Here is a 25,236-nt window from a genome sequence, read left to right on the forward strand (position 1 = left end):
CTTCAAAACCTTCAGGCACAGCAGCATACAACTGGGATGTTGCAATTTCCTCAGGGTGATGCAGGTTCATCGGTGCAACACATTGGTATTTGTATGTAAATTCATTCATCTTCCATAGTTTCTGGTAGGTAAATCTACAAAAGTCAATAAACAAACCAGTTAAAATCCACTTTATGACTTCAACTGTCTTTTATCAAAACCCTAGGCCACAATGAAATCTAGATTCAGATTCCAGTCGTAGGGATGTCTGCAGATCTTAAGACTATCTGAAAAGAGCAAAGGTTTTGCCAGGAGAAAAATGATGCCATAAATGATGACTCAAATCTCTTGTGGAAATTAAAAACGAACTACAGGTTAATAACATGATGCCATTTTTTGTGTTAAGTTTGTAGCAGTTCCCGCTATGAAACAGGCGGTATTAATCTTAAAGCAAAGAACGCAGGTGAGAAATCTGCACCGCTAATACACGGAGGCCTCCGGACCGCAACCATTTACCTGCGTACCCTAAATACAGGCCAGCGCCCCGTCGCTGAAGGCCCGCCGACCCCTTCTCTGCAGCTCGGTGCAGTCAGACGGGGTCTGGAGAAGCAACCTAAGGGGAGCAACGCCTTACAAGACGCCCCAGCTGCCTCTGGAGAGCCCGTACCGAAAAGTCTAGCAGCCCCCTCCCGGGCTGCGGCGGGACAGGCCCATCGCCAGGCCCTTTCCGAACTCGAGCGGCTGGAAGCGGCGCCCTCGCCCCGGCGAGGCTCCCTGAGGAGACGCCCGGGGGGGGCCGAGGCCCGGCCACCCCAGGAGGTGAGGAGGTGCCACTGCGAAGGCGGGTGTCGGGGCCGAGCACCCGACCGTCGCTGCGCCTTCCCCCCGTCTCCCGGCAGCAGCAGCAGCACCGAGCCGGCCACCGCCGCTCGGCCTCCCCGGCGCCAGGGCGCTCCCGCCGCGCAGAGGGCGCCGCCTCCCCTCCGCCGCCCCCGGGGGAGGAGGGGGCGGAGCTTCCGGCCCGCTGCCTGCCCAGGACGCGGGGTTCACTTCCGTCGGCCGGCTGCCCCCGCCTCAACCCGCCCCCCCACGCCCCCCCCGTGGCGCCTCCGTGCGCGTGCGCCGCGGCCCCGCGTCTCCCCAGCGGCAGCGAAGGAGTTTGGAAGTTCAAAATGGCCGCCGCGGCGGAGCCCGAGCTGCGAGCGCCCGAGTAAGAGACCGGCTGGGAGGCTCCTCGCGATGGCGCCGCGGGGAGGAGGGAGGCGGAGGGGAAGCGCGGGCGAGGGGAGGGGAGGGGAGGAGGACGAGAAGCGGCCCGGGTGGAGATAGTGAGGAGGGAGGAGGAGGAGGGAGATGGGGGAAGGCGGCCGCTCCGAGGGAGAGGGGTTGCTATAGGAGCCGCTCGCCGGCCGCCCCGCCGCGAGGCGGCCCAGCGGAGCGGGGGCGCGGGAGCCGCCTCCCGCCGGCCGGGGACCGGGAAGGGGGGGGGGGGGAGGGGGGCAGGAGGCCGCGGGCCGGGCGCGCGGGAGGCGGCCCGCTGGGGGCGGGGGAGGGGAAGCGGAGCCGGGACCTGCGGGCGCGTGTCCTCAGTTCCGCGTGCGCCTTCCCGCCTCGGCGGGGGGGGCTCCGGCGCTGCGCTGCCCTCCCCCCCGCTCCCCGCTCCGGCACCTCCTGCCCCTCCCCGGGGAAGCGGGGTTGCCGCGGGGGGGGAGGGGGGATCCTCTTCCTCCGCGTGGCTGCGAGGCCGCTGCCCTCCCGGGCCGGGCGGGTGCCCGGCGGCGCGCAGAGCTCGGGCATCCCTGAGGCGAAGCCGGACCGGCGCTCCCCGGGATCCTCCCCCCCACCCTGCGGGCCGCGGCTCTCTGTCCGAGCGAGGCCTCCCCGGCGGGGAGCCGAGCCAGCGGGTGCTTTGGGGCTGCCCCGCCGCCGAGCCGCTGCCCGCCCTGCGGCGAGCCCACCTCCCCCGAGTCCCGGGCGCTCTCGCGTTATAAAAAGCGCTTGTGTTGGTGGAAGCAAAAAGCGATTTGTTGCCGCCAGCCCCTCCTTCCAGCCCTCGAAATGACTGGCAACTCCCGGCTCCCGTTGGGAAGCGAAGATCGAGCTGCCGCCTCCCCGCCGGATCGGGGCTCCGGGGATGCATTTTCCTGGCACCCCGGTTAGCATCGTGAGATTTAGGTTTGTCGACACTCACGAGCTCGTGAACACTTTCTTCTCTGCAACTTTTGCCCGGAGTTGACAACCTAATGCTTACTTTGTTGCTCCTCTTCACTATACAAATATTTTAGCCATATAAACTGCTTTTTGTATTTTTTTCTCCCTTAAAAAGTAGCGATTTGAGGCTTTTTGTTGTTGTTATTGTTAGTCGTGGGAGCAGAAAATAGGTGAGGAAAAGCAGTGGATGTACACGTGAACCATGTAAAACACATGAGCACATGAAGAACAGTGTTTAGGATTATATAGAGAAATATAACTAAGAGTAATAAGGTAAAAACTGGCGACAGGAAGCCTGAGTGTAGGAAAAGATGGGTGACATCTCTTTGTAAATCTTCATGAACTTCCTATCATTCTTCTTGAATTCAAAAGTAAGAAAAAGTGGGGCTATAACAAGATCATGTCACAATTCCTCCCTATTTAAAGTCACTAGCACCTAAACGTGTAGATGGCTATCTGCCTCATCACCTTCTTGGATGATGGTGGAAAATGATGGAGAAATCTTAAAAGGTTTCTCATCCATGTCATCACACCTTTGAAGCATTTGAAATAAGTAAAAGTTTATCCATGTTTTGATGGAATTACTTGAAATAAATAGATTCCTGTACATGAAGAAACTCTGAAATATTTAATGCACATTAATGAAGTTAATAGTAATTTTATAGTTGAGGTACAAATGCAAAGAAAGCTGGCAGTCATGTTAGCAGTCTGTACTGGCCCGAGATACCGTGGGTGCTGTATCTCATCTGGCGCCTTGGTACCAGCTTGCTTTTGTGGAATGTAAGGTGAGGTTATTACATAACATTAAAATACATACGATAACAAAATAACTTCCTTATAGATTTCAGTGTCACTTTCTGCTGTTAAGAGAAGGAAGACTTACCTGGAGCAGCTTGAAGGGATGTGGATTTTGTCGTTCTGTAATATTTTTACAATGTATTGAAGTACCATTAATGTGTTAAGTGAGGACTTATACAGCATCCTGTATCTGACTAAAAGAAATCGTGAAAGATGTATAGTTCCCTGAAAATTCTCCTTGTGACATTTCTCTGCCCTCTATCCAACTTATGTCACTGGCATACTTGCTCTGGATTGCAAATTCAAGTTGAAAAAGTTTTGCATTTAATACTTTTTCCTCCTTTTTTGTGTCTTTCGTGCCAAATGCAACATAGAACAAACTAATTTTAAGGCGGTTTGTCCTCTTTCTTTCTGATACTCCGTTGTCATAACGCATGGAGTGTCAGGAGGAAGCAATTAAGAAAAACACCCTTCTTTCTATAGGCTTTGAGTAAGCAGAAGTAGTGGGAAAGATGTAGAAGAAAAAGCATACAGCATTCTGACTTAAGTCTCTGAATATTGCATATTTTTAACTCCAAATATCTGTTCCCTTAGGAAGTTTCTCATTTCAGAGCACTAAAGTGTTAATGGTTTTAGCAAATAATTTTAGTCCGTGTTGCAGAAAAGTCTGGATTATTTTTGAATTTTAAACTAAAATTTGCATTAACTCAAGCAGGAGACAATCACTAAGTGTGCGCTGTTTGAAGATCCTATTCTTAATTAGGAAGACACTAATCAAATTTATAGTGAAGTACCACCCTTTAGGCCTGGCTTAGAATACCTCTGATATATTTATTCTATTGGATCATTGGTCATATTCTTCAGAAACATCTGTCGTATGAAACTAGTAGAGTTTGGAAGATATCTCTGCATTTCTGTGTACATCCCCCCGCCACTCCTGACCATCAAGTTTAGGGAATTTCTTTTCAATGATTGAGGCTTGGAATACAGAAAGAGCTATGTTTAAGTTATTAAAGTGTTAGCTAGTAAATTCAAAATCTGTAGTTTAGATGGTGTGAGTTTGTAGAAAGGTGAACTCTGGCACCTATAATATTTGCCAACAGATTTCAAAAGGCAAATATCCGTCTTACGACAGACAGTAACTTAATTGATGTTCTGAAGGAGATCAGGAGGTGTTTGCTAAACACTATAAAAAATCTATTGATGAGCCAGCTTCAGCTTCTAAGGAAGATAATATAAGTGAATGCGTAATGCTGGGACTGAATTTTATAATTTTTGAAGTTAAGTACACTATTTAAATTGCCTGTTGCTGCGACTAGCTAATTGAAATTATTATTTGATTTTTTTTTTAAGAAACACTGTACATTATTATTTTAATAACCTGCTGTAGACTTATTTTCTGCTTTTTTGGCCTATGCCATTTTACAGTTCTAAAGATTACCACTTTTTTCTTGGGAAGCTGATAGACTGCTGTATATTATCATAAAGCTTTTCTGAAATTATACTTCCTTAATTTATCCTGTTCCTCAGTAGTGTTCCCTGTATTGCATAAATAATATAAATGCACAATGAGAACAGTTCTTGATTTTCTAACAGGTGTGTATACTTACAGAACAAAATAGCAGTTAAGAGAATTGGTTGAGTCTGTGTGAGATTTTGCAAGATGGTTTCATTAGGTGATCAGCATCATCCCTTGAAATAAGTTTTGATCTTTGGAGCCCAACTGTGTTCTGCTGTTTGAAAATACTTTTAAAAGGCATAGCTTGCGTTAGGCATCGGAGTGGAGCAGCAAATAAGATAGATGATGGACTGACAGGCTGCATAAATATGCAGTACTGTTGTGTACTATTAACAAATATTGTCAGTGTTGAACCTAAAAACATAAGCATTGATTTCACCCATGCATTTTGTTAGTGCATTTGCTGTATCTTCCTTCTGTAGTACTTCTTTTTGCAGTCATAGCTGTCTGTTCATGAGGAAGTGTATCTGCTGTTATAACTTAGTTACATTAGTCGTACATTTTTAATTCTCCCAAAGGTGGGTAATTAAATGCCAGTTAGTTTCTATCATAAAAAGGACTGTCAACACAAGATTAAAGACTGCATTGAGTTGATAGTACTGATCTGCAGTTTTTATTTTTTTGCAGGGTTGAGGACGCTGATGCATCCGAGAGAAGTGTTAATGAAGAAAATGGGGAAGTATCAGAGGCAGACCAACCTCAGAACAAGCACAGCCGACACAAAAAAAAGAAACACAAACACCGAAGTAAACACAAGAAACATAAACATTCTTCAGAAGAAGATAAGGACAAAAAACATAAACACAGACACAAACATAAGAAACATAAACGGAAAGAGGTAGCTGATACCTCTGACAAAGAAGATGGACCAGCTAAAAGAACTAAAATTGATTTTTTAGCTCCTCTGGAAGACTTGGAGAAACAAAGAGCATTATTGAAAGCTGAACTTGAAAATGAATTAATGGAAGGAAAGGTCCAATCTGGGATGGGATTAATATTACAAGGTTATGAGTCAGGATCTGAAGAAGAGGGGGAGATTAATGAAAAAGTGCGAAATGGAACAAGACCTACAGCTAAGTCAAACACTAAGGGGAAATCAGAACCTGTGGACAATAAAACTAGTTCCAAGAAAGGAAGTAAGAGTGAATCAAAAGAAAGGACTAGGCACCGATCTGACAAAAAGAAAGGCAAGGTAGGAGTTGATGGAATCAAAGAGAAGACAACTAGAAGCAAGTCAAAAGAGAGGAGGAAATCCAAAAGCCCTTATAAGAGAAGTAAGTCTCAAGATCAGACAAGGAAATCTAGGTCTCCAATGCTTAAAAGGCGATCTCAGGAGAAAAACAGAAAGTCAAAATCTCCCCCAGAGGATAGAAATAAGGCTGATGATAAAAGTAAATCAAGAGATCGCAGGAAGTCTCCAGTTGTAAATGAAAACAAAAGCAGAGATCGTGGCAGAAAATCTAAATCTCCAACAGAACTAAGAAGCAAATCCAAAGATAGAAGGTCACGGTCCAAAGATAGAAAACCTAGGAGATCAGAGACTGACAAAGAAAAAAAGCCCATTAAATCTCCTTCTAAAGATGCTTCTTCAGGGAAAGAAAACAGGTCCCCTAGACGACCTGGCCGTAGCCCAAAAGGAAGAAGCTTATCTCCCAAACAACGTGAAAAGTCAAGAAGAAGCAGATCCCCTCTCTTTAATGATCGTAGATCTAAACAGAGTAAATCCCCCTCTCGAACCCGGTCTCCGGTTAGAAGAGTGAGGAGTAGATCTGCAGAAAGGAAAAGAAGAGAATCAGAAAGGAGGCGTCTTTCTTCTCCCAGGTAACTTAAAGATGTCATGAACCACCACGAAAATGCATTACAGGATTAATTATCTTCTAGTTTGGTGTTTTTATCTTTTTTTTCCTCCCCTTCGGAAAATAGCTATTAAAAAAGGTAATCAGATTGTGCATTATATTATGAGCTTACTTTGTATGTATTCAGTTTTTAAAAAATACTCCCCCCAGCTGTCGGATGTGCAAATTCAGCTTTGGTTAAAGTGCCGAGTTATTTGCTGCTCACACCATTAGTGGGAACAAGTTTTGTAGCTCAGGTGCTCCTTTTTGTCACTTGGTTGGATTCAGAATTTGGTTTCTGTTTTGTTTCTTAGTTAATAGTTCTCTTGCTTTCAGGAATTTCTGTGGAGTGAGAGTCCACTCCACTCTTACATATCAGTGTTGGATAAAAGTGGGTAATTAACCCCTTTTTCCCCTGAAAAAAAACCTCTAATGATAGAGTCAGCATGTGTGAATGTAAGGAAATCTTTTATATCAAGATGTCCTTCTCACAGTCATTTTTTTCTTAAAAATATTTTGAATTTTTCATTTACTAGAGGTATGGTAGTGTTGCTTCGTTATTGGTCTATATATTGGTCTGTATATCATTACCATATTTTGCATACACTTACAGGAGAAAGACTGAAATCTTTTTAATGTATATTTGGTCTTGGCATTTAAAAAGACAATTTAGCCTATGAAAGCAGTTACTTTGGAATTCAGTACAAACCATGAGACAATTGCTAGCATCTCCTTCTCTGAAGCTGATAAGGCCTGGATGGTAAGTTCCCAAGCAGAGAACAATATAAGTGTATACATTTTTGGAAGTTAATTCATTCAATGTAAGAAGTTCAACAGGCCGAAAAGTTCAGCATTACTTGGATAATGGATAATTTAAAGCTTTTTATCATAGGGTTTAGCTTCACCCACTCCGAGAATTAAGAACAAAGAAGCATGAATTTAAAACCGTGTATTGGAACCACAAAGATCTAGCATAGTAAATAAGGGCCTAATAAATGTGAAGGTCTTTCTGCCTGCATCACTGAAGGTTACTCTGGTTTCAAGTATGGGGTATCTTCTACAGGCGCATTATCAGCTTATTTGTCTGTACTACTGCTTAGCAATACTGCAGGTACTTTGGAGGATGGCCCCAGTGGTGTTAACCAGATTAAGAAAGTATTGTAAATGCTAGCAGCTTATCTGACTGCTCTCTGGTGAATGAGGAATGTATTGGTACAACCACAAAGTTTCTTTGACATAGTATTTGACTTTTCTTCCATATCGTTTTGTATCTCTTGAGTTTTCATTTCTCATGCAGCTTGCATTGCAGCCACTTTGAATTAGTTGTCTAGATGCTATTTCAAGTGATGCGTGTGTCTAGAATTTTGCTATCAAATTCATACTTCTGTAACACCGTGGTGAGCAGCATGTGAGTGGGGGACTACTAGGAAATATTTTCTGCTGGATTTGCAAATCAGCAGGAATAATCTTTTTGTGGGACATCCTGAACTAACTCTAACTATGTTGGAGTTACCTGTATTTTATTTAATATTTTTTATTATATTTATTTATTTATTATATAAATATATTTATCTATTTTATTTATTATTTATTTATATGTTACATAAATATATATATATTACTTATATATTAGTTTAACTACCTGTAATTACTCAGGCTGCCAGACAATTTCAGGAGCTTTAATGAACAGTTTTAACCAAAAATTCCCGGTAATTTTATTTTTTTATGTTTGTTTCCAGTGTTCTAATCATGTAAGATACTTCTCAGGTCTTTGACCGAAGTTACTCATTGTATGATGTTACTATGAATTCTTAATCAGCTTCTACTTCTTATCTCATACCTGTGATCCCTGAACTGATTTTTTTTTTTCTTATAGATATTTTGATTGGGTTTTGGCAGTGCAACCACTTTGTTAGCCAGGAAACCTGGAACTGTCAGTTCATCCTGTGACTTTTTTTGTAATAGTGTTCACAAAAACATAACATAAATTAAATGGCTTAAAGGGATCAGCCTGCTCCAGCATTTGAGTCTACAGTAATTTCTTGTAGAAACCGCCAGTACTCCTGCACGTGCATAAGTTTTCCTTCTGTCCCACTGTTTACTATTTTGCATCAGTTCTGTATGCCTGGTCATTATATGTAGCTAAGGTAACTGAAGCTGATACAACAGTCTCAAAACAAACAAAAAACTGTTACAGAATGGGTGAAATTAATCTTTCAGACCCAAGAGATTTTGTTCACTGTTGAGAGATAACACCTGAAATAACTTGTCCCAATTTGATTTAAAAAAAAAAAAAAGGGGGGGGCGGGGGGCAGACAGGGATGGGAAAAATAGAGTAGCAGCATTTTCTTTGAACAATGGTGTGGAAATATTTTCCAAGAATTTCTGTTGCAGCCTCGTTAGAATAGTTGTTAAATATTTTTAATTTCTATCTTTTCCAATTTTTGAATTAAGTCCTGCTGTTGTGGCATACAATTAAACTTTTTAATGTAGTTGTCCCATCAAGGATTTTTTTTCTTGAATAATTGTGAATCTGTATAGACAAGAATGAACAGATTTTGAATAGTATATAGTGTCAAACTTGAATTATTTTTTAATTTGAGAAGGGTTAGTTTACATGTTAATTAAGAATTTTAGTTTTCAGCTGCTGTATTAGAATGTGTGAAATGTTGAAGCCATCCAGTTCTAGTGCCCAAATTGAAATAGACATTAAAGTCATTGCTGTGGAGTAGCGTGGTCCTAAATTTCAATACTGTGTTGTAAAGTTGCTGAGAAAATTCTCAATAATTAGTTTTTGGGATTTTTTTATTGTTTAAACACTGTTTCTGATGAACATGAAAACAGGCCACTATTTATGTAAGACCTAAACACAAGCTTTGTTTTAAAACCTCTCTTAGCTTTGTGGTAGTAATTAGCAAGCTCTGTTTCCAGAGTTGTCCTGAACTAGACCTGGGTATGGGCACACATTTCCCAGGGTGGGGAGACACACACAGGAAGGGCAGCCAGTTCTGCAGCATACTTATCCATCCATCCCTCAGAAGCCCATCTGATGGTCCCTCACGTGCAGTAAGATTTTAAAGTGAGCTTTTAGAGGGAATTGTGATTTTTGTTTTCAGCTTGCTCCTGATTTTACTACCATTCTGTTCCTCTATTTTAAGAACGCGGACCAGAGATGATATTTTGTCTAGACGTGAAAGATCAAAAGACGTTAGCCCACCCAGTAGATGGTCCCCATCCAGAAGAAGGTCTCGGTCCCCCATTAGAAGGAGGTCTCGTTCACCCCTTCGACGTAGCCGATCTCCAAGAAGGCGGAGTAGGTCTCCTCGGAGGAGGTAAAGACACACTGTGTTTTTTAATATATTTTGTAAAATATTAGTAAAAGAATAAAGATTGCTATGTTATATGTAAAAAGATGATGCATTTTTTGTCCACATTTATATATGCTAGCCTAGTTGAATTCATTTCGTCCTCCATTAATTAATTTGTTTTATTACTTGGAGTCATGATGTACCTTTATGTTTTATGAATAGATTTTCCTCCTTTTGTTCAAAAAACCAAACCAAACCAAAACCCCCAAAACCCAACCCCCTCTTATTGTTACCAGGGATAGAGGCCGAAGAAGTAGATCTCGCCTTCGAAGGAGGTCCAGGTCACGTGGTGGCCATAGACGTAGGAGCAGAAGCAAAGTTAAAGAAGACAAATTTAAAGGTAGTCTTTCTGAGGGTATGAAAGCTGAACAGGAGTCTTCATCAGATGAAAAGTAAGAATTTTTAACTTGTGCTGGTTATCTAAAAATACAGATCCACTGATACGGAGAATGAACTGACATTTATCTTCATGGTGTAGTTTTTGGGTTGTCACCTAAAACCTTAATCATGTTTTAGTAATTGTGATCTTGTCAAATTACTGTTGGGGTGATCTGGAATACTTTGGAGTATGCAAGAAATGTCAAGACCTGTTGTCTAGTGGGCAGACCTGAGGGGATGGTATGTCATTCAGTTTCTAAATTCAACTTGATCAGTATCCTGTGAAAGTATTTGGTCTGTTTCCTCAAGCGTATTGCTTGAAGAAAAACTGTAACAACTGAAAGGAGTAATTGCTATCTGCAAATCATTTTTATATTTGCTATATATCTACTTAATCCAGTTGCACAAGAGTATGCATTCTTAAATTATCAAGGAAGAATGATGCTGGAATGAAAATGAACAAGGGGGGGTTTTTTGTTTTTTTTTTTTTCTCTTTAAAAGCAGTTACTGTTAATTGTTTGCAGTTAAAAATGAAATACTCAAAGTCCCAATGAGATACCAAAAGGTAAATTTTCTCTATAAGGAGATGTAAATATATGCACTGGGATTTAATACACCTTTGCTTTGTGAGTCAGTTGAACAGCTATTGTTTAATATATTGTGTGCTTTCTATGCCAAAGAACTGCATTTGGTAAAATTCAGTAGATAATCTTATGTTTATGATAATATATAAAAAGTAATTATATTTTTATAGTCTTGAAGACTTTGATTTGGAAGAAGAGGATGAGGAAGCAGAGATAAGACAAAGAAGATTACAGCGGCAAGCAATTGTTCAGGTACACAGTTATATTATCATGTGGGTTACAGAAACTAATTTTATTCTTTTAGTGTAAAATGTGATAAAGGAAGGTTCTTAGCCTATTACTACATTACAATAGTAATTACTATATTTTTTTCCAATTAATTTATTGTAAATGTTAGTCTCAGTTAAACTTTACACTTCTGTTGCAACATCATCACTTTTAAGACTGAAGCCACTCTTCTGTGAGTCATTTTTGTGCTACAGGTAAACATTCTCTGACAGTCCTATGACATGTTAAAAATGTTCCTTGGTGATCTTAATCTGTAGGATTTCTTCGTAGCTGTATCATTGATACCATAATGTCAATATCGCATTAAGTTACATATCAGTTAACCTAATGGGTCAGTTTGTTTCAAGTAGAAGTTGTCCTTGTCCATTTCCAAAACTTCATAAAGCCACTGACATGGGTTCCCTCTTCATGAAAGTAGATAATGTTTTCAGTTACATGTGTGAGTTCCCATGAACTTCTTACTCCTGATAAGAAGGTAACAGTAGTGACAGGTAATATGTGACTGAGACCCCTGAAAGGGAGCTGTGGCCAAAGGAGATGTAACTATACAGCACAGGTCAGGTATCTCTTTTTAAAGTTGGGATTTGGCACACAATTAGAACATAGTAAGCAAAATGCTGCAGCATATTTACTTAATATTTAGTTATAAAAACACCAGTTATAATGTACTGCTTAAAATAAGCAGCACTAAAAATACTCATCGTTTGACTTTTATGCAAAGCCCATTGTAAAATCCTTCAGAACTATGAGTGAGCAAAACCATATAAAGTAAATTATTTTTAAAGGCTGGTTACACCTGTTGTTGGTCCATGCAGGAAGCAAATTCCAGAACTTCATTCCCTAAATGGGAAGCCTCTGCTTGTATTATTGAATAGTTCGACCTTGATAACTGAGTGGTATCAGCATTTATTCAGTTTTATTTTTAACTTTTGGGAGAGGAAGTGACATTTGTATAATTTCATACTACTTGAGTTAAAAAAGATTATTTGTAAAGGTGTTGTCTTGAACTTTTTTAATGCATCTGAAATTTTTCAACAAGAATGAATGAATAAACAGGGTTTCCAATTCAAATAAAAGACCTGAATCTAAAAACTACTTTTCTGTACCGTAACACTAATAAAAATGGAAAAGATTCTAGGATGTAAGATACAAGATCATTATTTTTTCCTTAAAGACTTTATTTCACTACTTGTGTGCCACAATGGTTTAGTAATAAATCTATCAGTACTGACATTTTGTCATGTGCAACAAAATAGTTAGTCTTCAATAAAAGTTGCTTTTTACAGAAATGTAAAAGCCTAAAGGACACACGTGAATTTTTCAGTCGTCTTTTATGGTCTGGGCTGTGGTGAGTTTTCAAAAGCTGTATCCCATTCTGCAAATAATCTGTTGCCATTAGAGATGTAGGTGATTATGAAAGCAAACATTAAGGTTTGGCACACGCCATTGAAAGAGCAAGTATAAAAATGTTTAAATTGTGATAAGCTGTGATGGTGAGATTAATAATTAAATTTCTTTTTAGAAATACAAAGGCCAGACAGAAGACAGTAATATATCTGTACCATCAGAACCAAGCAGTCCTCAAAGTAGTACGCGTAGTCGCTCAAATTCGCCAGACGACATCCTAGAAAGAGTAGCTGCTGATGTTAAGGAGTATGAACGGGAAAATGTGGACACATTTGAAGCATCAGTAAAAGCCAAGCACAACCTCATGACAGTTGAACAGAACAATGGTAAGAATCTGAAATCTCACTGTACAGCACAATTTATGAAAGCTCAACTCTTGAGCAGAGCACTTCAAAAGAGATGTTTTGCTTACTTTCCTTATATACTTCCAGACTTGGAAGTGGATTGACTTTTTGGACAGAATTTGAGAATGCTTCCACGAATATTACGGTGCTTATAACATTAAAGTAAAGCTTGCTGGTTAAGGAGGATGATATGAATGGAACATGCTCTCTATATTTCTAAAAACTCTTAACACAATTAATGCTATAAATTTGGAAGAGCAAATAATGATGTCTGTCTTTTATAGTTAAGAATCACCCTTTTCAACTTCCAGATTTTTCTTTTCACTTATGCACGGTGTTTTCTTAGAAGCTTAATATAGTCCTAGTCTTTATTTTGGGGTGGGTTGGAAACCATGCCCCTTTTGTCCCTTTTTTGGTCAGAGCCACTGTTTTAGAAGAATATAGGTGGGTCTGTAGTAATTTAGAATTATTAAGGCTTTTGAGAGTCACTGCTAGTAAGTCAGTTTTGGTGGCATAACTTCTTGCTGAAGAAATGGCTATTTCCTCTTTTCCCTGCATGTGATCTATTGTACAACAATACTGAAATGAAATACATCTTGACTTAGAACCTGCCTTGTGCCTGCTGCAGCAAAAGGAACATAGAGCATCTCCTGGTGCACCCTGTAATATTGAAAATCTGCTCCCCCTTTTTTTTGTTGTCCTTTGAAAGTGGATTCCTGTACATCTTCCAAGTAGCCAAAAGGTGTAACTAGTTGCTGTGTGGACATACTTGAGCTAGTTTCTTACTTCAGTTTTCATGCTTCAGTTTCTCTTTACAGTTTAATTGCAACAGCACGCTGTTTAACAAGGGCTGTGAAACCTGCCCAACCCCTCAGGAAATGGTTGGACAGTTAGCTTGTATTTCATGTCATGCACTAGATGTATCCTTGGGGGCTAAATATGCTGTGTTCTAGTGGATGCTTCTCTTTGAAGTGATAAAGCTGCATCTGTTTGGGACTGGTGTACTGCTCTATAGTTTGTCCTGGTGTTCCTTTGAGCAGTATGTTTTCAGATAGTTCTTTCCACTTACAATGCCGGAGAACAATCTTATGTGCTTTTCCTTTATTTGCATACCACAAGTTTAGACTTGGTCTAAACAGACAATATATTTTTCCTTTTTTGTCAGAGGCATGTACTGCTTTCTAACTTTGTCCACTAAAGTATGTGAAAATATAACTGTTAACTACATAGGCATTTTTAAGATATGAGAAAGATTTGCTTTTTGTCCTGGTTTCGGCTGGGATAGAGTTAATTTTTTTCCTAGTAGCTGGTATAGTGCTGCGTTTTGAATTTTAGTATGAGAATAATGTTGATAACACACTGATGTTTTGGCTGTTGCTAAGTGGTGTTTACACTGGTCAAGGATTTTTCAGCTTCCCATGCTCTGCCAGGTGCACAAGAAACTGGGAGGGGCCACAGCCAGGATAGTTGATCCAAACTGGCCAAAGGGCTATTCCATACCATAGGACGCCATGCTCAGTATATAAACTGGGGAGAGTTGGCCGGGGGTAGTGATCGATGCTCGGGGACTGGCTGGGCATCGGTCAGCAGGTGGTGAGCAGTTGTATCACTGTTTTTTTTTTCCCTGAGTTTTTGTTCCTCTCTCACTCCCTTGTTGTTTTCCTTCTCATTACAATTTATTATTATTTTGTTGCTGTTGTTGTTGTTCCAATTATTAAACTGTTCTTATCTCAACCCACAAGTTTTCTTACTTTTGCGCTTCCAATTCTCTCCCCCATCCCACCATGGGGGAGGGTGAGCGAGCAGCTGTGTGGTGCTTAATTGCCGACTGGGGCTAAACCACGACACTTTTAAAAATAGCTCAGTTACACTCAAATCTGGGAATTTTCATATATTGGTAGGATTCTGGGCTGGAGGTGGCTATAACAACAGATGGAGGCAGTGGATCATCTTTCTTTGCAAGAGCCATTTTTTATTTATATCCTAACCTCCTATAGAGGCAGAATAGTAAGTTGCTAAGGAACTAGTTAATAACTCATTGTAGCCCAGTGGAAGTGTGAGTAACTGGAACTAAAAAGAAAATTTGAGGAAGTTGCTGGAAGGGTGTATATCTGGAAACAACGGTGTAACCTGTCTCCCCATAGTGTCAGGTGACAGGTCTATACCTTGAAACAATGGTGTCAGCATGATAGATGGGAGTTTTTGATGCTGTCAGAAGATTTCAGTCTAGTTATTCTGTATGAAAGTGGTTGGCTATATGCATCACGACCTGAAGCATCTGAGGTTAACTGTTTATTTTTTCTGTTGCTTAATACCCTAAAGGGAGTGTCTGTGATTTACTGTGGTCATGAAGGAATGCTACCATAACATGTGTTATGAAATAGTTCGAAGTTTACTTGCTTTCACTAACATGTACTTAATTTATATTTCTTTGCTTTTATCAACCAAGTAAAATGTCTTTGGGACTTTGGGACAAGATGATTAAAAGGTGAGAAAGGGATAATCTTGTCCACACTAAAAATGTTTCTCTTAAACATAATAGTTAACATTGTCTTTGACTAAAAGCTACACACGAGGTCCTATTTGACAGGGTTGAAGAAAATATTTTCTAAAGAAACAAGTTCTGGGCTTTACAGCTTTGCTTTTTAGTAAAATACCTTGTGATTAGCAGAAAAGCCTGAATTTGTATATTGAAAACATGTCTGTATTTTTTTATATAAACACACAGTCATTTAATATTTCTTTTTATACATATATATAGTCATTATCTGTAGGGATCATGTAAGTATCTTCTTTTTGCTTTCTGCTGTGTGAATTATTTGAAAGCTATTATACTTAATTTTTCAAGGAGGTGTAAATTTTTGAGTGCTTTGAGGAACTTATCCAATCTGAGTTTTGTATTTCTAGAATGTGAAATGGTATTTGCTAGAAACATTAGTAGAGCTACCTGTTTGCCAACATACTGATCTTTGGTTATATTGTAAAGATACCAAGTCACAAATTATACTGGTAACAGAGTTATTAGTTTGTTGTCTTTTTCATGTTGAATAATCTAAATTTCATTTTAAGGTTCAGCTCAGAAGAAACTGCTAGCTCCTGATATGTTCACAGAATCAGATGATATGTTCGCTGCATACTTTGATGTAGGTAATTCTTGGAGATGAAATTATGATTTTATTTTTTTTTTTGCTTGGTTTTTCTTAGAGAGTTACTGTCACTTGAGGTTTGTGGGAACTTTGATTTGTAAAAGCATGTGTATGTTCTGAATCTTTTGATCAGCCAAGGCAGACAAAGTAGTTCTTAATTAATATTTCAGTGAAAGAAAACCTGCTGAAATTAGTGGGAGTTTTACCAGAGTAAGCAATTAAGGAATTCACCTGTTGTTTGACTAGGACCTATAAGGGCACACAGTAACAAACTTATAAATAAGTTACACTTTATGTTAATGTTACCATGCTGCACTGTTCTAAATATGTGCTTTTTTCAGAGGTTCATCTATGTTTAATTAAAAAGTGTCTGTGTAAGATATTTTAATTTGCTAATGGTGCTGTGTGGAGTAATGTGGTGGTTGGTTTGGTGGGGGGTTGGGTGTTTTTTTTGATGAAGAGATGCATTTCCTGTTTTTACTTTTGTACTATTCCAGCAGCTTTTCTCTAAATGTGCTGAAGTGGCCTGCAAATCTCGGCAGTCCAGTGACTAGTTTTGAGACTTTACTTGCTGTTCTCTGTAAATCTACCTCATTGTTGCTGATGCACAACACTGAGAAATAAGTCAAGATAACAACTTTCTTCTTAACTTAGAAATTCTCCAGTTAATTTTGGTTTATGGCACACACAATCTATTAGTTATGACAGAAGCATTGTTGACAAAAGGCTGCCATGGTGTCACTCTAGTAACACTGGTAATAATAATAAAATTTAAAAAAATCAAAACCCCTTTGACCTGGAAAAAGGTAAATACTTGAAGGATATTGTGGGGGGTGGTGCTTTTAAAAATTTGAAAGTTACAAGTAGGGATTTAAATGGCTTGTAAGTGAGCAGTTCCCCCTTCCAGAAACTGTTGTTCATTTCAAGATATTCTTTACTACTCATAGATTTGATTTTGTGATACTATATTGCCAAATCTGTTAAGAGTTGTCAACAGCAATTGTAGTAATTTTGTGATCGTAAGAATAATAGTATGCAATCTGTGAAGTGGCATCGAATGAACAGAAATTCAGGGCTTAAACAGTTACATTTTCCCCGCAAATTGCTAAACTTTATTACTACAAACGTACTGTAAGTAAAAAGTCTTATTCAGATAGTCCAAAATGTTCATTCTAACATGACTTGTATAAATTCCTTGTAGGTATTAACTGAAACTTTGCCCATTTATGTTTAATAGTAGTTCTATTGGTTGTCCCCATCCTCTTTCCTTGCATCAGTCTTTAGATTCTGGTATGTAAATAGCATTTTGTGTTCAGTAGTTTCTTTCTCCTACAAGATAAGTGTGTTTGTACTGTGGAGAGGGACAGTGTTTTGGTAGGAAAAAAGGGGTTTTGGTAAGTAAACATCAAGGAAAAACATAGACCACACAAGCAAAGCTGTTACTTTTCTTTTTATTTCAGAGTGCTCGTCTAAGGGCTGCTGGGTTTGGAAAAGACTTCAAAGAAAACCCTAATCTCAGGGATAACTGGACTGATGCAGAAGGCTATTACCGTAAGTTGTATTTGTTGATTTGCAAGGACAGCTAGAATGAGGGTGCTGAATGGAAAAGATCCTTATGTAAAAAGTACTGAAACGTTATTCTAAAGTAAATGTACCACAGTGCCCTCACTGAGTGTGTAATGCAATGGATGAAATGAGCATGCAGGTATTAACCTCAGTTACGAAAATACTCCAGACTTGGAGAATCACAGTTTGTTCCCTATAATTTCCACAAAACTAGGTCATATAAAACATTGTACACTATGAAATTAAGTTGTTATACCATTTATCCTGTTTTTCTGGATTATACAGAATAGTTGATTTTTCATAAAAAGTTTCATTATGTATGTCACTCATAACTCTTTAAATTGCTTGATTTTATCCTTCAGGTGTTAATATAGGTGAAGTTCTAGATAAACGTTACAATGTCTATGGTTACACTGGTCAGGGAGTCTTCAGTAATGTAGTGCGAGCCAGGGACATGGCAAGAGCAAACCAAGAAGTAGCGGTTAAAATCATCAGGAACAATGAACTTATGTAAGTAATGTTTTTGTTTAATAATAATAAAGCATATGTAACAGTTGGAAGTTTTTCATGATGTGATTTGAATCTCCCTTTGTTTCAAGTGAAGTAACAGATTACAGCTGTGATTCCTGCCTTTTCTGCTAATATGAGCCAGATAATGGGAAGCGCTTGAGGACTATGTATCCACACTTCTTTACAGCTATCGCAGGAGAAGGGTACTTGCATTTTCATCAGGCACTTTCTCATTTGCAAAACTGCAGGGAACAGTGGTAGCAAGAAACAAGGTTATGGTTAATTATAAGGCCTGCCCAGCCCTAAAAATTTTTGAGATGGGAGTCATGGACTGTAAAAATTTTGTTTTGATGGACCAAATCAATTTGGCAGGCTATGAGTTGGATCCTAATTGGTCATCTGCAACTTACAGAAAGACCTCCGTACATTAATTATTTTTGTATGTTCTATATGTGTTTGCATGTATATAAGATATATAAAAAGGGATGGAACTCTCCCTGTTGAAATAAAAAAAACTTGAGGTCTTTCAGAATGAGTGAACGTTAACAAGTGTGATCTATTAAACTATGATATGTGAGGACTTGTCTATAATATTCATTTTCAGTATCTGCTGCACTATTTCTACAGTCATGTGTTATGTCCTTTTCCATTAAAGACAACTTAAATGAAAATCTTTTCCATGCATTTTACCTTGGAAGTTTTGAAAGTTGTCTTGCTGTGTGTATAGCTGGGTTATTTTGAGTTATGTGAATAGGTATCTAGAAAAGTTTAAAAAAAAAAAAAAGAAAAAGGGGAGGGTGGTGAGAAGCTATTTCCGTTTGGTATGTCATATAGATAATCAGTTTGGGTGTGTACTTGACTCTCTAGTCAGTTTAGCTTAAAACTTTTTTTAATAATGTATGTGGTTAAGTACTTTTTTTTAAAAAGTAAACTTCTCAAGTGAGCGCTGTTTGAAACTGAAGTGTTGTATTACAGGAGGAAATCTAATTTTAGCTTTACATGCAACCAGGAGGAAGGAGGAAAGGCTAAGTAGGTTACAAAAGCACAGTGAAGATCAAAGAATTAAACAAATTTGCCCAATGTGTAGACACTGACAGCAAACCACTGTTGTGATTTAAGCCGTGATACGTTAAGTAATGACAAGACACTTCTAATTTCCTGATAATTATAATTGCGCAAGTGAATGTCTAGATTTAAAAAAGTATTAGAATTTCACTGATTTTGTTTTCTAATCATACTTCTTTGTTTTCAGGCAAAAAACTGGCCTAAAAGAACTGGAATTTTTGAAGAAGCTCAATGATGCCGATCCTGATGACAAGTTTCATTGTCTACGGTTGTTCAGACATTTCTACCACAAACAACATCTCTGTCTGGTATTTGAGCCACTCAGGTAAGATGACAGATGTCAGGGGTTGTCTGTAAAAAGTAAAGTACTATTGAGTGATCTTTACTTTTCTGGTTTTGGCTATTGTTTTGATACCTTGTTCTATAGCCAAGATTCAAGAATGGAAGGAACTTTGACAAAAAAATTATCTGGAGGCACAAATCCACAGACTACTGAACTATTTCTGATTTACTTAAAGCATCATTGTGAACTTTCTGCCTGGACAATTTTGAAACAAAATAATGTATTATTAAAGATGGTTCATCTCACCAGTGCTGCTCTTAATGATTTATTTTGTCTGTGTGTGTATGTGACAATATTTTTATTAGTTTTCATAATCCTTTATTTTAAGGGTTTGGATTAAGAATGCATTCCCAGAGAGGTTCAGCAAATGCTGTATATTCTGTGAAGAGTACATATATAACAACAGTCTAAGGAAGAAAATTGTTACAGTGCTTTCTTTGCATGCTCACTTTTTCTTTAAATAATTAGGTTCTTTTGACAGATTAATTGTAGACACTGTTTTATGATAGATCTGGATATATTAATTGCCTTAGTTCCCATTCCTGCTTAGAGACATCAGTTGTTTGTATCCTGTTTTCTGTGTATGTCATATTTTAATTTTTGCCATATTTGAGGTGAAGATCAGTTATATGCTGAAGCAATGCAAATTTTATGAAATTACTATTATATTTTCATTAATAAGCCATACAACAAATTATTTTCTTGTGCTGCACTATCTGTTTATAACACACTTGTACATTATTTATACACAATGATGGTTTTGTCCTGAAATTGTGGTATTTTTATTTAAGTCATCAAAAAATCACCTCCTCAACTTATATCTTTTGCGTACTTCCTTTTTTATTTATTTCTTAAGAAAATGAGTACAAAGGCGGTATAGTTGTTAAGAAAATGCTGTTCATGTGCAAATAAATCCTCTCAAATTAATCTTGATTAAAAATGTGTTCTGAACTAAGTAAGTCCAGTCTAGTAAGTAATTATACAGCATAGGATAGAGCTGATTGGCCAGCATTTTTGTTTCATTGCTGTAGCTAACAGAGCAGTATGTCTGTTAAGTTGAATGCTGCTTTTCTCCAAAAATGTCTAAAGCTAACTAGTGTCTTCAAGTTTGTTTAGGAGGCCACTATATTTTTCTTTGTTAAGCTCTTTTCTATTCTTTCTCTCTTCCTTTCTTTCTCTTAATAGTATGAATTTACGAGAGGTGTTGAAAAAGTATGGGAAAGATGTTGGACTCCATATTAAAGCTGTGCGTTCCTACAGCCAGCAGTTGTTCCTGGCTTTAAAACTTCTTAAAAGATGCAATATCCTACATGCAGATATTAAACCAGATAATATTTTGGTAAGTAATAAATAATTGAAACTTATTTTGCACAGTCTATAGTGTAAAATTAAGTATTTGAAATTAATGTCATTCTGTTAATTTAGGTGAAGTCAAAATTGACTTTAACTGAAAATGTTAAGGGTTCATGTTTTGATATAAAATGCTATCATGGTATAAGTAGTAAGTAAGAAATATAATACAGCATCTAAATAAAATCTTTTATTTACTACAGTCTTTCTCAAATAAACCTGCATCCACTTGTATCTTTTTAGAAAGCAGATCTTCCGAAGTAAGACAGTATCCTTTCTTAGGAGAAATCTTGTGACTTTTTCCATCAGTAGTTGAAAAATATTCTTGCTTTCTGCAAAATGGAAGTAGGTTGTTTGAGTCTGGATGGAGATTTTGTTTATGTGACTGAGATGATGGGGAAAAGTCCTTAATGCCTTTTTTTTTTCTTTTCTGTTTCCATTAAACATTCTGGTTAGCAGAGAGTGAGAGCTACATCAGAGGAATCAAGCATGTTTCCTTTGGTTTTCTTGGTGGTAATCCCTGTGACAAACTCAGATTTTTATTTTATTTAAAATGTTCTCTTCTCGCCATCACAGCAATAAAATTTACTATGTAAGCATGAGATATGTGAATAATACGCTGTTTTATGAGTGGTACTCTGGGTACTAGAGTTGGAAGTCTAAACTGATACAATTTCAGTATCTGGAATTAAATCCAGGTTCACCAAGGATATTTTGATAAGAGAAAAATACGTGAAACTGACCTTTTTTGTATTTTGTAGGACCTGAAGACATTAACTGTCACTTTCAATTTAAGAAGGTTTTACAGTTTCCTTAGAATACAGAGAGGAAGGATTGAAATATGGGAAGAACTTCTAATTTAAAGGCTGAATGTTTTTCTTATCTCTGACTTAAATGTATTGTTACTTTCACAGTGCTATTGGTAATTCTGTCTACAAATAGTGCTAATGGATATTTATGTTTAACTTTCAGGTGAATGAGTCTAAAACGATATTAAAGCTTTGCGATTTTGGATCAGCTTCGCACGTTGCAGATAATGACATCACACCGTATCTAGTTAGTAGATTTTATCGAGCTCCAGAAATCAGTAAGTACATTTGGATTGGCTACATGTATCTTAAGCAGTAGCAGGATATACTGGTACCAGCAAATGAGAATTGACTTGAATTTACTCTCTGTTTGGTCTTAGCAAAACATCACTCTGGAAATATGATGGCAGTCAAAAATTCAGACTTTGAAAGCATGCTTGTGTGACTCTTCATGTATGTTGGTGGTCAGCTCAGTGAGGACAGGGAGAAGTCATTCTGATTGGTTATAGTTATGTTTTAATTTAGAGGTATTGTTCTGACTTATTGTTTTTTACTAACTTAATTCATGCTGATTAGTTTGGGTGTTAGGTAAAAACCTCCCTTTCTAAAATAGGGATACTATAAAAGTTAAAAGGCTTGCATCGTTCTTTTATGGTGACTTCTTATTCCTAAGAGGAGGAGCACCAATATAGTTTACAAATCAGAATTTTTTCATCTGTCTGGTTTTGTGATATTCTGTCATTCAAGGCTGCCTTTATGGAATTAACTGGAATTGCTCTGTTTCAGTTATAGGAAAAATCTATGACTATGGTATAGATATGTGGTCTGTAGGCTGCACATTATATGAACTTTATACAGGAAAAATACTCTTTCCTGGTAAAACCAATAACCATATGTTGAAACTAGCCATGGATCTCAAAGGAAAGATGCCAAACAAGGTAAGAAAAATAAGTATATGACTTTAATATCTGAAACTGCTGTAATGAACAGTAGAACATACTTTCTTTTTTCCTCCCTGAATTCTGTTTCTTATCATATACATCTTCTCTTAACAGCAAGTAAATATCAGACATCGCTCTGACTGTATAATTTATATTGATTTAAAATCTTATGAAGTGAAAGTATACAGCTTCTTTTTCATAGACTAAGTATAAAGTGAAAGCAGAAACCTTCTAAGCACTGACCTGAAAAAAAATACGTAAGTCAATGGAAGATACTGTGTCCTTTTTCAACTGGTTTGAACTGTATTTTTTTATTCAATCTAGACATTTTTTACTGTCCTTTTGATATATTTTTCATTGGTATTAAATTATTCATGTTGCGATAAGTTAGTAGACATTGATGCTAATTGTGGGATTTGTAAGACGCAGAGAACTTGCCTGAAACTCTTGCCTCTCCCTCGTTTTCCAGATGATTCGAAAAGGTGTGTTCAAAGATCAGCACTTTGATCAAAATCTCAACTTTATGTATATAGAAGTAGATAAAGTGACAGAAAGGGTAAGTCCTTAATGTGTCAACTAACCTATTACTTTTTTCCAAGCTTTCCTACTGTTATGGTCTTTCAAATGTATCTTGACATCTTGATTAAAAATAAGATTTTATAAACTATTAGAATGTCCTTTTGCAGTAGTATGGACAGGTTACATAGTTATAAACTAGCAACAGAGATTTTCCCTACAATTTAGGACGCGTTTAAGAGAAATCTAAGTTTAATCTTGGTATGTATACAGTGTATCTCCACATAATCTATCCATAAATTACTAATAAAAGAAATTCTGCCTTCATTTTAGAGAAGGATGTCCAACTTCGGTATGGTGTGCTTATGTTGTAGGAATTCACTCTTACTTTCGGTATCATTTTAACATAATACATGTATCAAGAATCACAGAATTAGTGGTCAGATATGGGAACTTTCCACGCGGAATTTTGATGTTTTCAGTTAACTGGGATGTGAGGTTCATGTATGGACCTGCTGTTGGCGAAAGATACAGCCTGGCCTACCCCTGACAGCGTTATTTCCACTCTTTTCCTTTGCCCGCAAGAGGAATTATGAGGCCATGTGGTGACGAAGGGCATTGCTGATCAGATATGAGATAACCCTGCGGAAAAGTTGCTGCTGAAGCTCTGTAAAAGGGATAGGGGTTTTGTGCATTACTTCCGTTCTACAAGGTTGCCATTTTTGTATTTGTAGGAGAAAGTTACTGTTATGAGCACCATTAATCCAACCAAGGACCTGTTAGCAGACTTGATTGGGTGCCAACGACTCCCTGAAGACCAGCGTAAAAAAGTACACCAGCTAAAGGACTTATTGGACCAGATTCTAATGTTAGACCCAGCTAAACGGATTAGCATCAACCAGGCTCTGCAGCACGCCTTCATCCAGGAAAAAATTTAAACCAGATGAAGAAGTTCAAAGGGTTTGAGTAATTAAGATACAAAGACTGAAGAAATTTCACAGCAGTTATTAATGTATATAAACATAAATATTTCCCCTGCAAAGTTGAGGAAGAAATGATACATTTGAATTAACATCAAGGCTGATATTTCTTTTAGAAATGTTAGAGTAATTCTGTTTTGTGTCTTATGTGAAAATTTTCACTGTAGAACTGTTTTAATTGCCAAGACTGCACAGAAGTACAATGCTAATGTATATGGTTGCAGTTCGTATATATTATAAAAAGAAAAAAGCATCTGTTATAAAAAAAAAAAAGAGAAAAAGAAAAAAAAAAAGAGCAGTAATACTGGGTGGTTGATTTGTTTTTAGCAGACTTGGCTTCATTTTTGTCTTTAAAAAATGGCCAGCATAAATGCTGTTTATATTCACATTTTCCTAGGTGTGTGTGTGCAGGCCACAGCAGCATGCCCTTGGTGTAGTCAGTGCCGAAGGGGGTCTGTTCCTTCTTGAGCCTGCCCGCAGGGATGGTCTCCTCTTTAAAAGCAGGTTGTGTACAACTTTCAGTACACTGAAGGTAAGCTAACCCATCAACATCACCGGTGTTTAAGCTGTTATTTTACTGGAACAACTGACAAATGAGAGACAATAGCATTGTGGCAGAATTCCCTGCATGTTTGATAAATGATCTTGTTTTCTTTTCTGGCATTGCAACCGTGGCATAGTTACAGCTTCTGTTCTGTTCATCACATTTAAAATTTCGAGAGTGCGCACTTGATGGATAGAGCGCCTTCAGTGTACTGTTTCTTATTACTTTAATTTTTTTAATCAACTTGCTATAGACTTTGTATACATTTTGTTAAATACAGTTCACTATGACATAGAACCAATACTTACAGAAGAGTTTTCATTTAGTAATTACATATGTTGGGATCTCATTCGAAAGACCTTATATCTAAAGGATAGATAGACAACATAATGAAATTTTTAACTATTTGTATGTCATTTTGAAAGTGTACTGCTTTATGCTAAAAGTGTTTCATTTGTTCATTGTTTTCATTATTTGTGATCATGTTGTCTTTCAATACAGGCATAAACCTTCCACTCTTGAACAAAGCAGCTGCTTTTTAAAAGCGGTAATTGCTTCTTTACCTTTTATTTCTTTTGTAAATGAAGCTTTTCTTTAAGAAATGTGACTTTAAAGTGTTGTCTCTTGCATAAAACAGTTGACACTTACTTATTGTAAAGTGAAGATTGTTCTGCTGCATGTAAAGTGGACCATGCAGATTTCTGTATGTTTTCAGTATGCATCATTAGATAATAAAGTCTTTTGTGAACAAGGCA

General features: G+C 38.0%; 1 protein-coding gene across 4 annotated transcripts; it reads left to right on the forward strand.

Annotated features, from left to right (window-relative positions):
• Positions 1-1,073: 1,073 nt before the first annotated feature.
• Positions 1,074-25,236, forward strand: PRP4K (pre-mRNA processing factor kinase PRP4K). Of its 4 annotated transcripts, none has more exons than XR_012041032.1 (16): positions 2,004-2,154; positions 5,135-6,328; positions 9,501-9,674; positions 9,947-10,102; positions 10,843-10,924; positions 12,483-12,693; positions 15,781-15,854; positions 17,318-17,408; positions 17,786-17,933; positions 19,186-19,323; positions 20,527-20,680; positions 21,664-21,778; positions 22,287-22,438; positions 22,911-22,997; positions 23,692-24,469; positions 24,983-25,236. XR_012041032.1 is itself a non-coding variant. In XM_072853209.1 (15 exons), exons 1-15 carry the CDS (start codon positions 1,152-1,154, stop codon positions 23,893-23,895), a joined length of 3,018 nt encoding a protein of 1,005 aa, XP_072709310.1. In that variant the 5' UTR covers positions 1,074-1,151; the 3' UTR covers positions 23,896-25,236. The 4 variants fall into 4 exon arrangements, 2 of the variants coding, with proteins under 2 accessions (XP_072709310.1, XP_072709309.1); XR_012041031.1 differs by having other exon boundaries at positions 23,692-23,969; positions 24,335-25,236; XM_072853209.1 differs by lacking the exon at positions 2,004-2,154 and adding an exon at positions 1,074-1,189 and having other exon boundaries at positions 23,692-25,236.

This window comes from Ciconia boyciana, chromosome 2 (assembly GCF_034638445.1).
Source record: "Ciconia boyciana chromosome 2, ASM3463844v1, whole genome shotgun sequence".
NCBI lineage: Eukaryota > Metazoa > Chordata > Aves > Ciconiiformes > Ciconiidae > Ciconia > Ciconia boyciana.

What these genes read in the sequence shown, in the direction of transcription:
- PRP4K (XM_072853208.1), top strand. Translation starts at nt 2,114, where the DNA reads ATGCATTTTCCTGGCACCCCGGTTAGCATCGTGAGATTTAG. An exon ending in GAGTCTTCATCAGATGAAAA is followed by an intron (nt 10,103 to 10,842) that starts GTAAGAATTTTT and finishes ATATTTTTATAG; the next exon opens with TCTTGAAGACTTTGATTTGG. An exon ending in AAGGAAAGATGCCAAACAAG is followed by an intron (nt 22,439 to 22,910) that starts GTAAGAAAAATA and finishes CTCGTTTTCCAG; the next exon opens with ATGATTCGAAAAGGTGTGTT.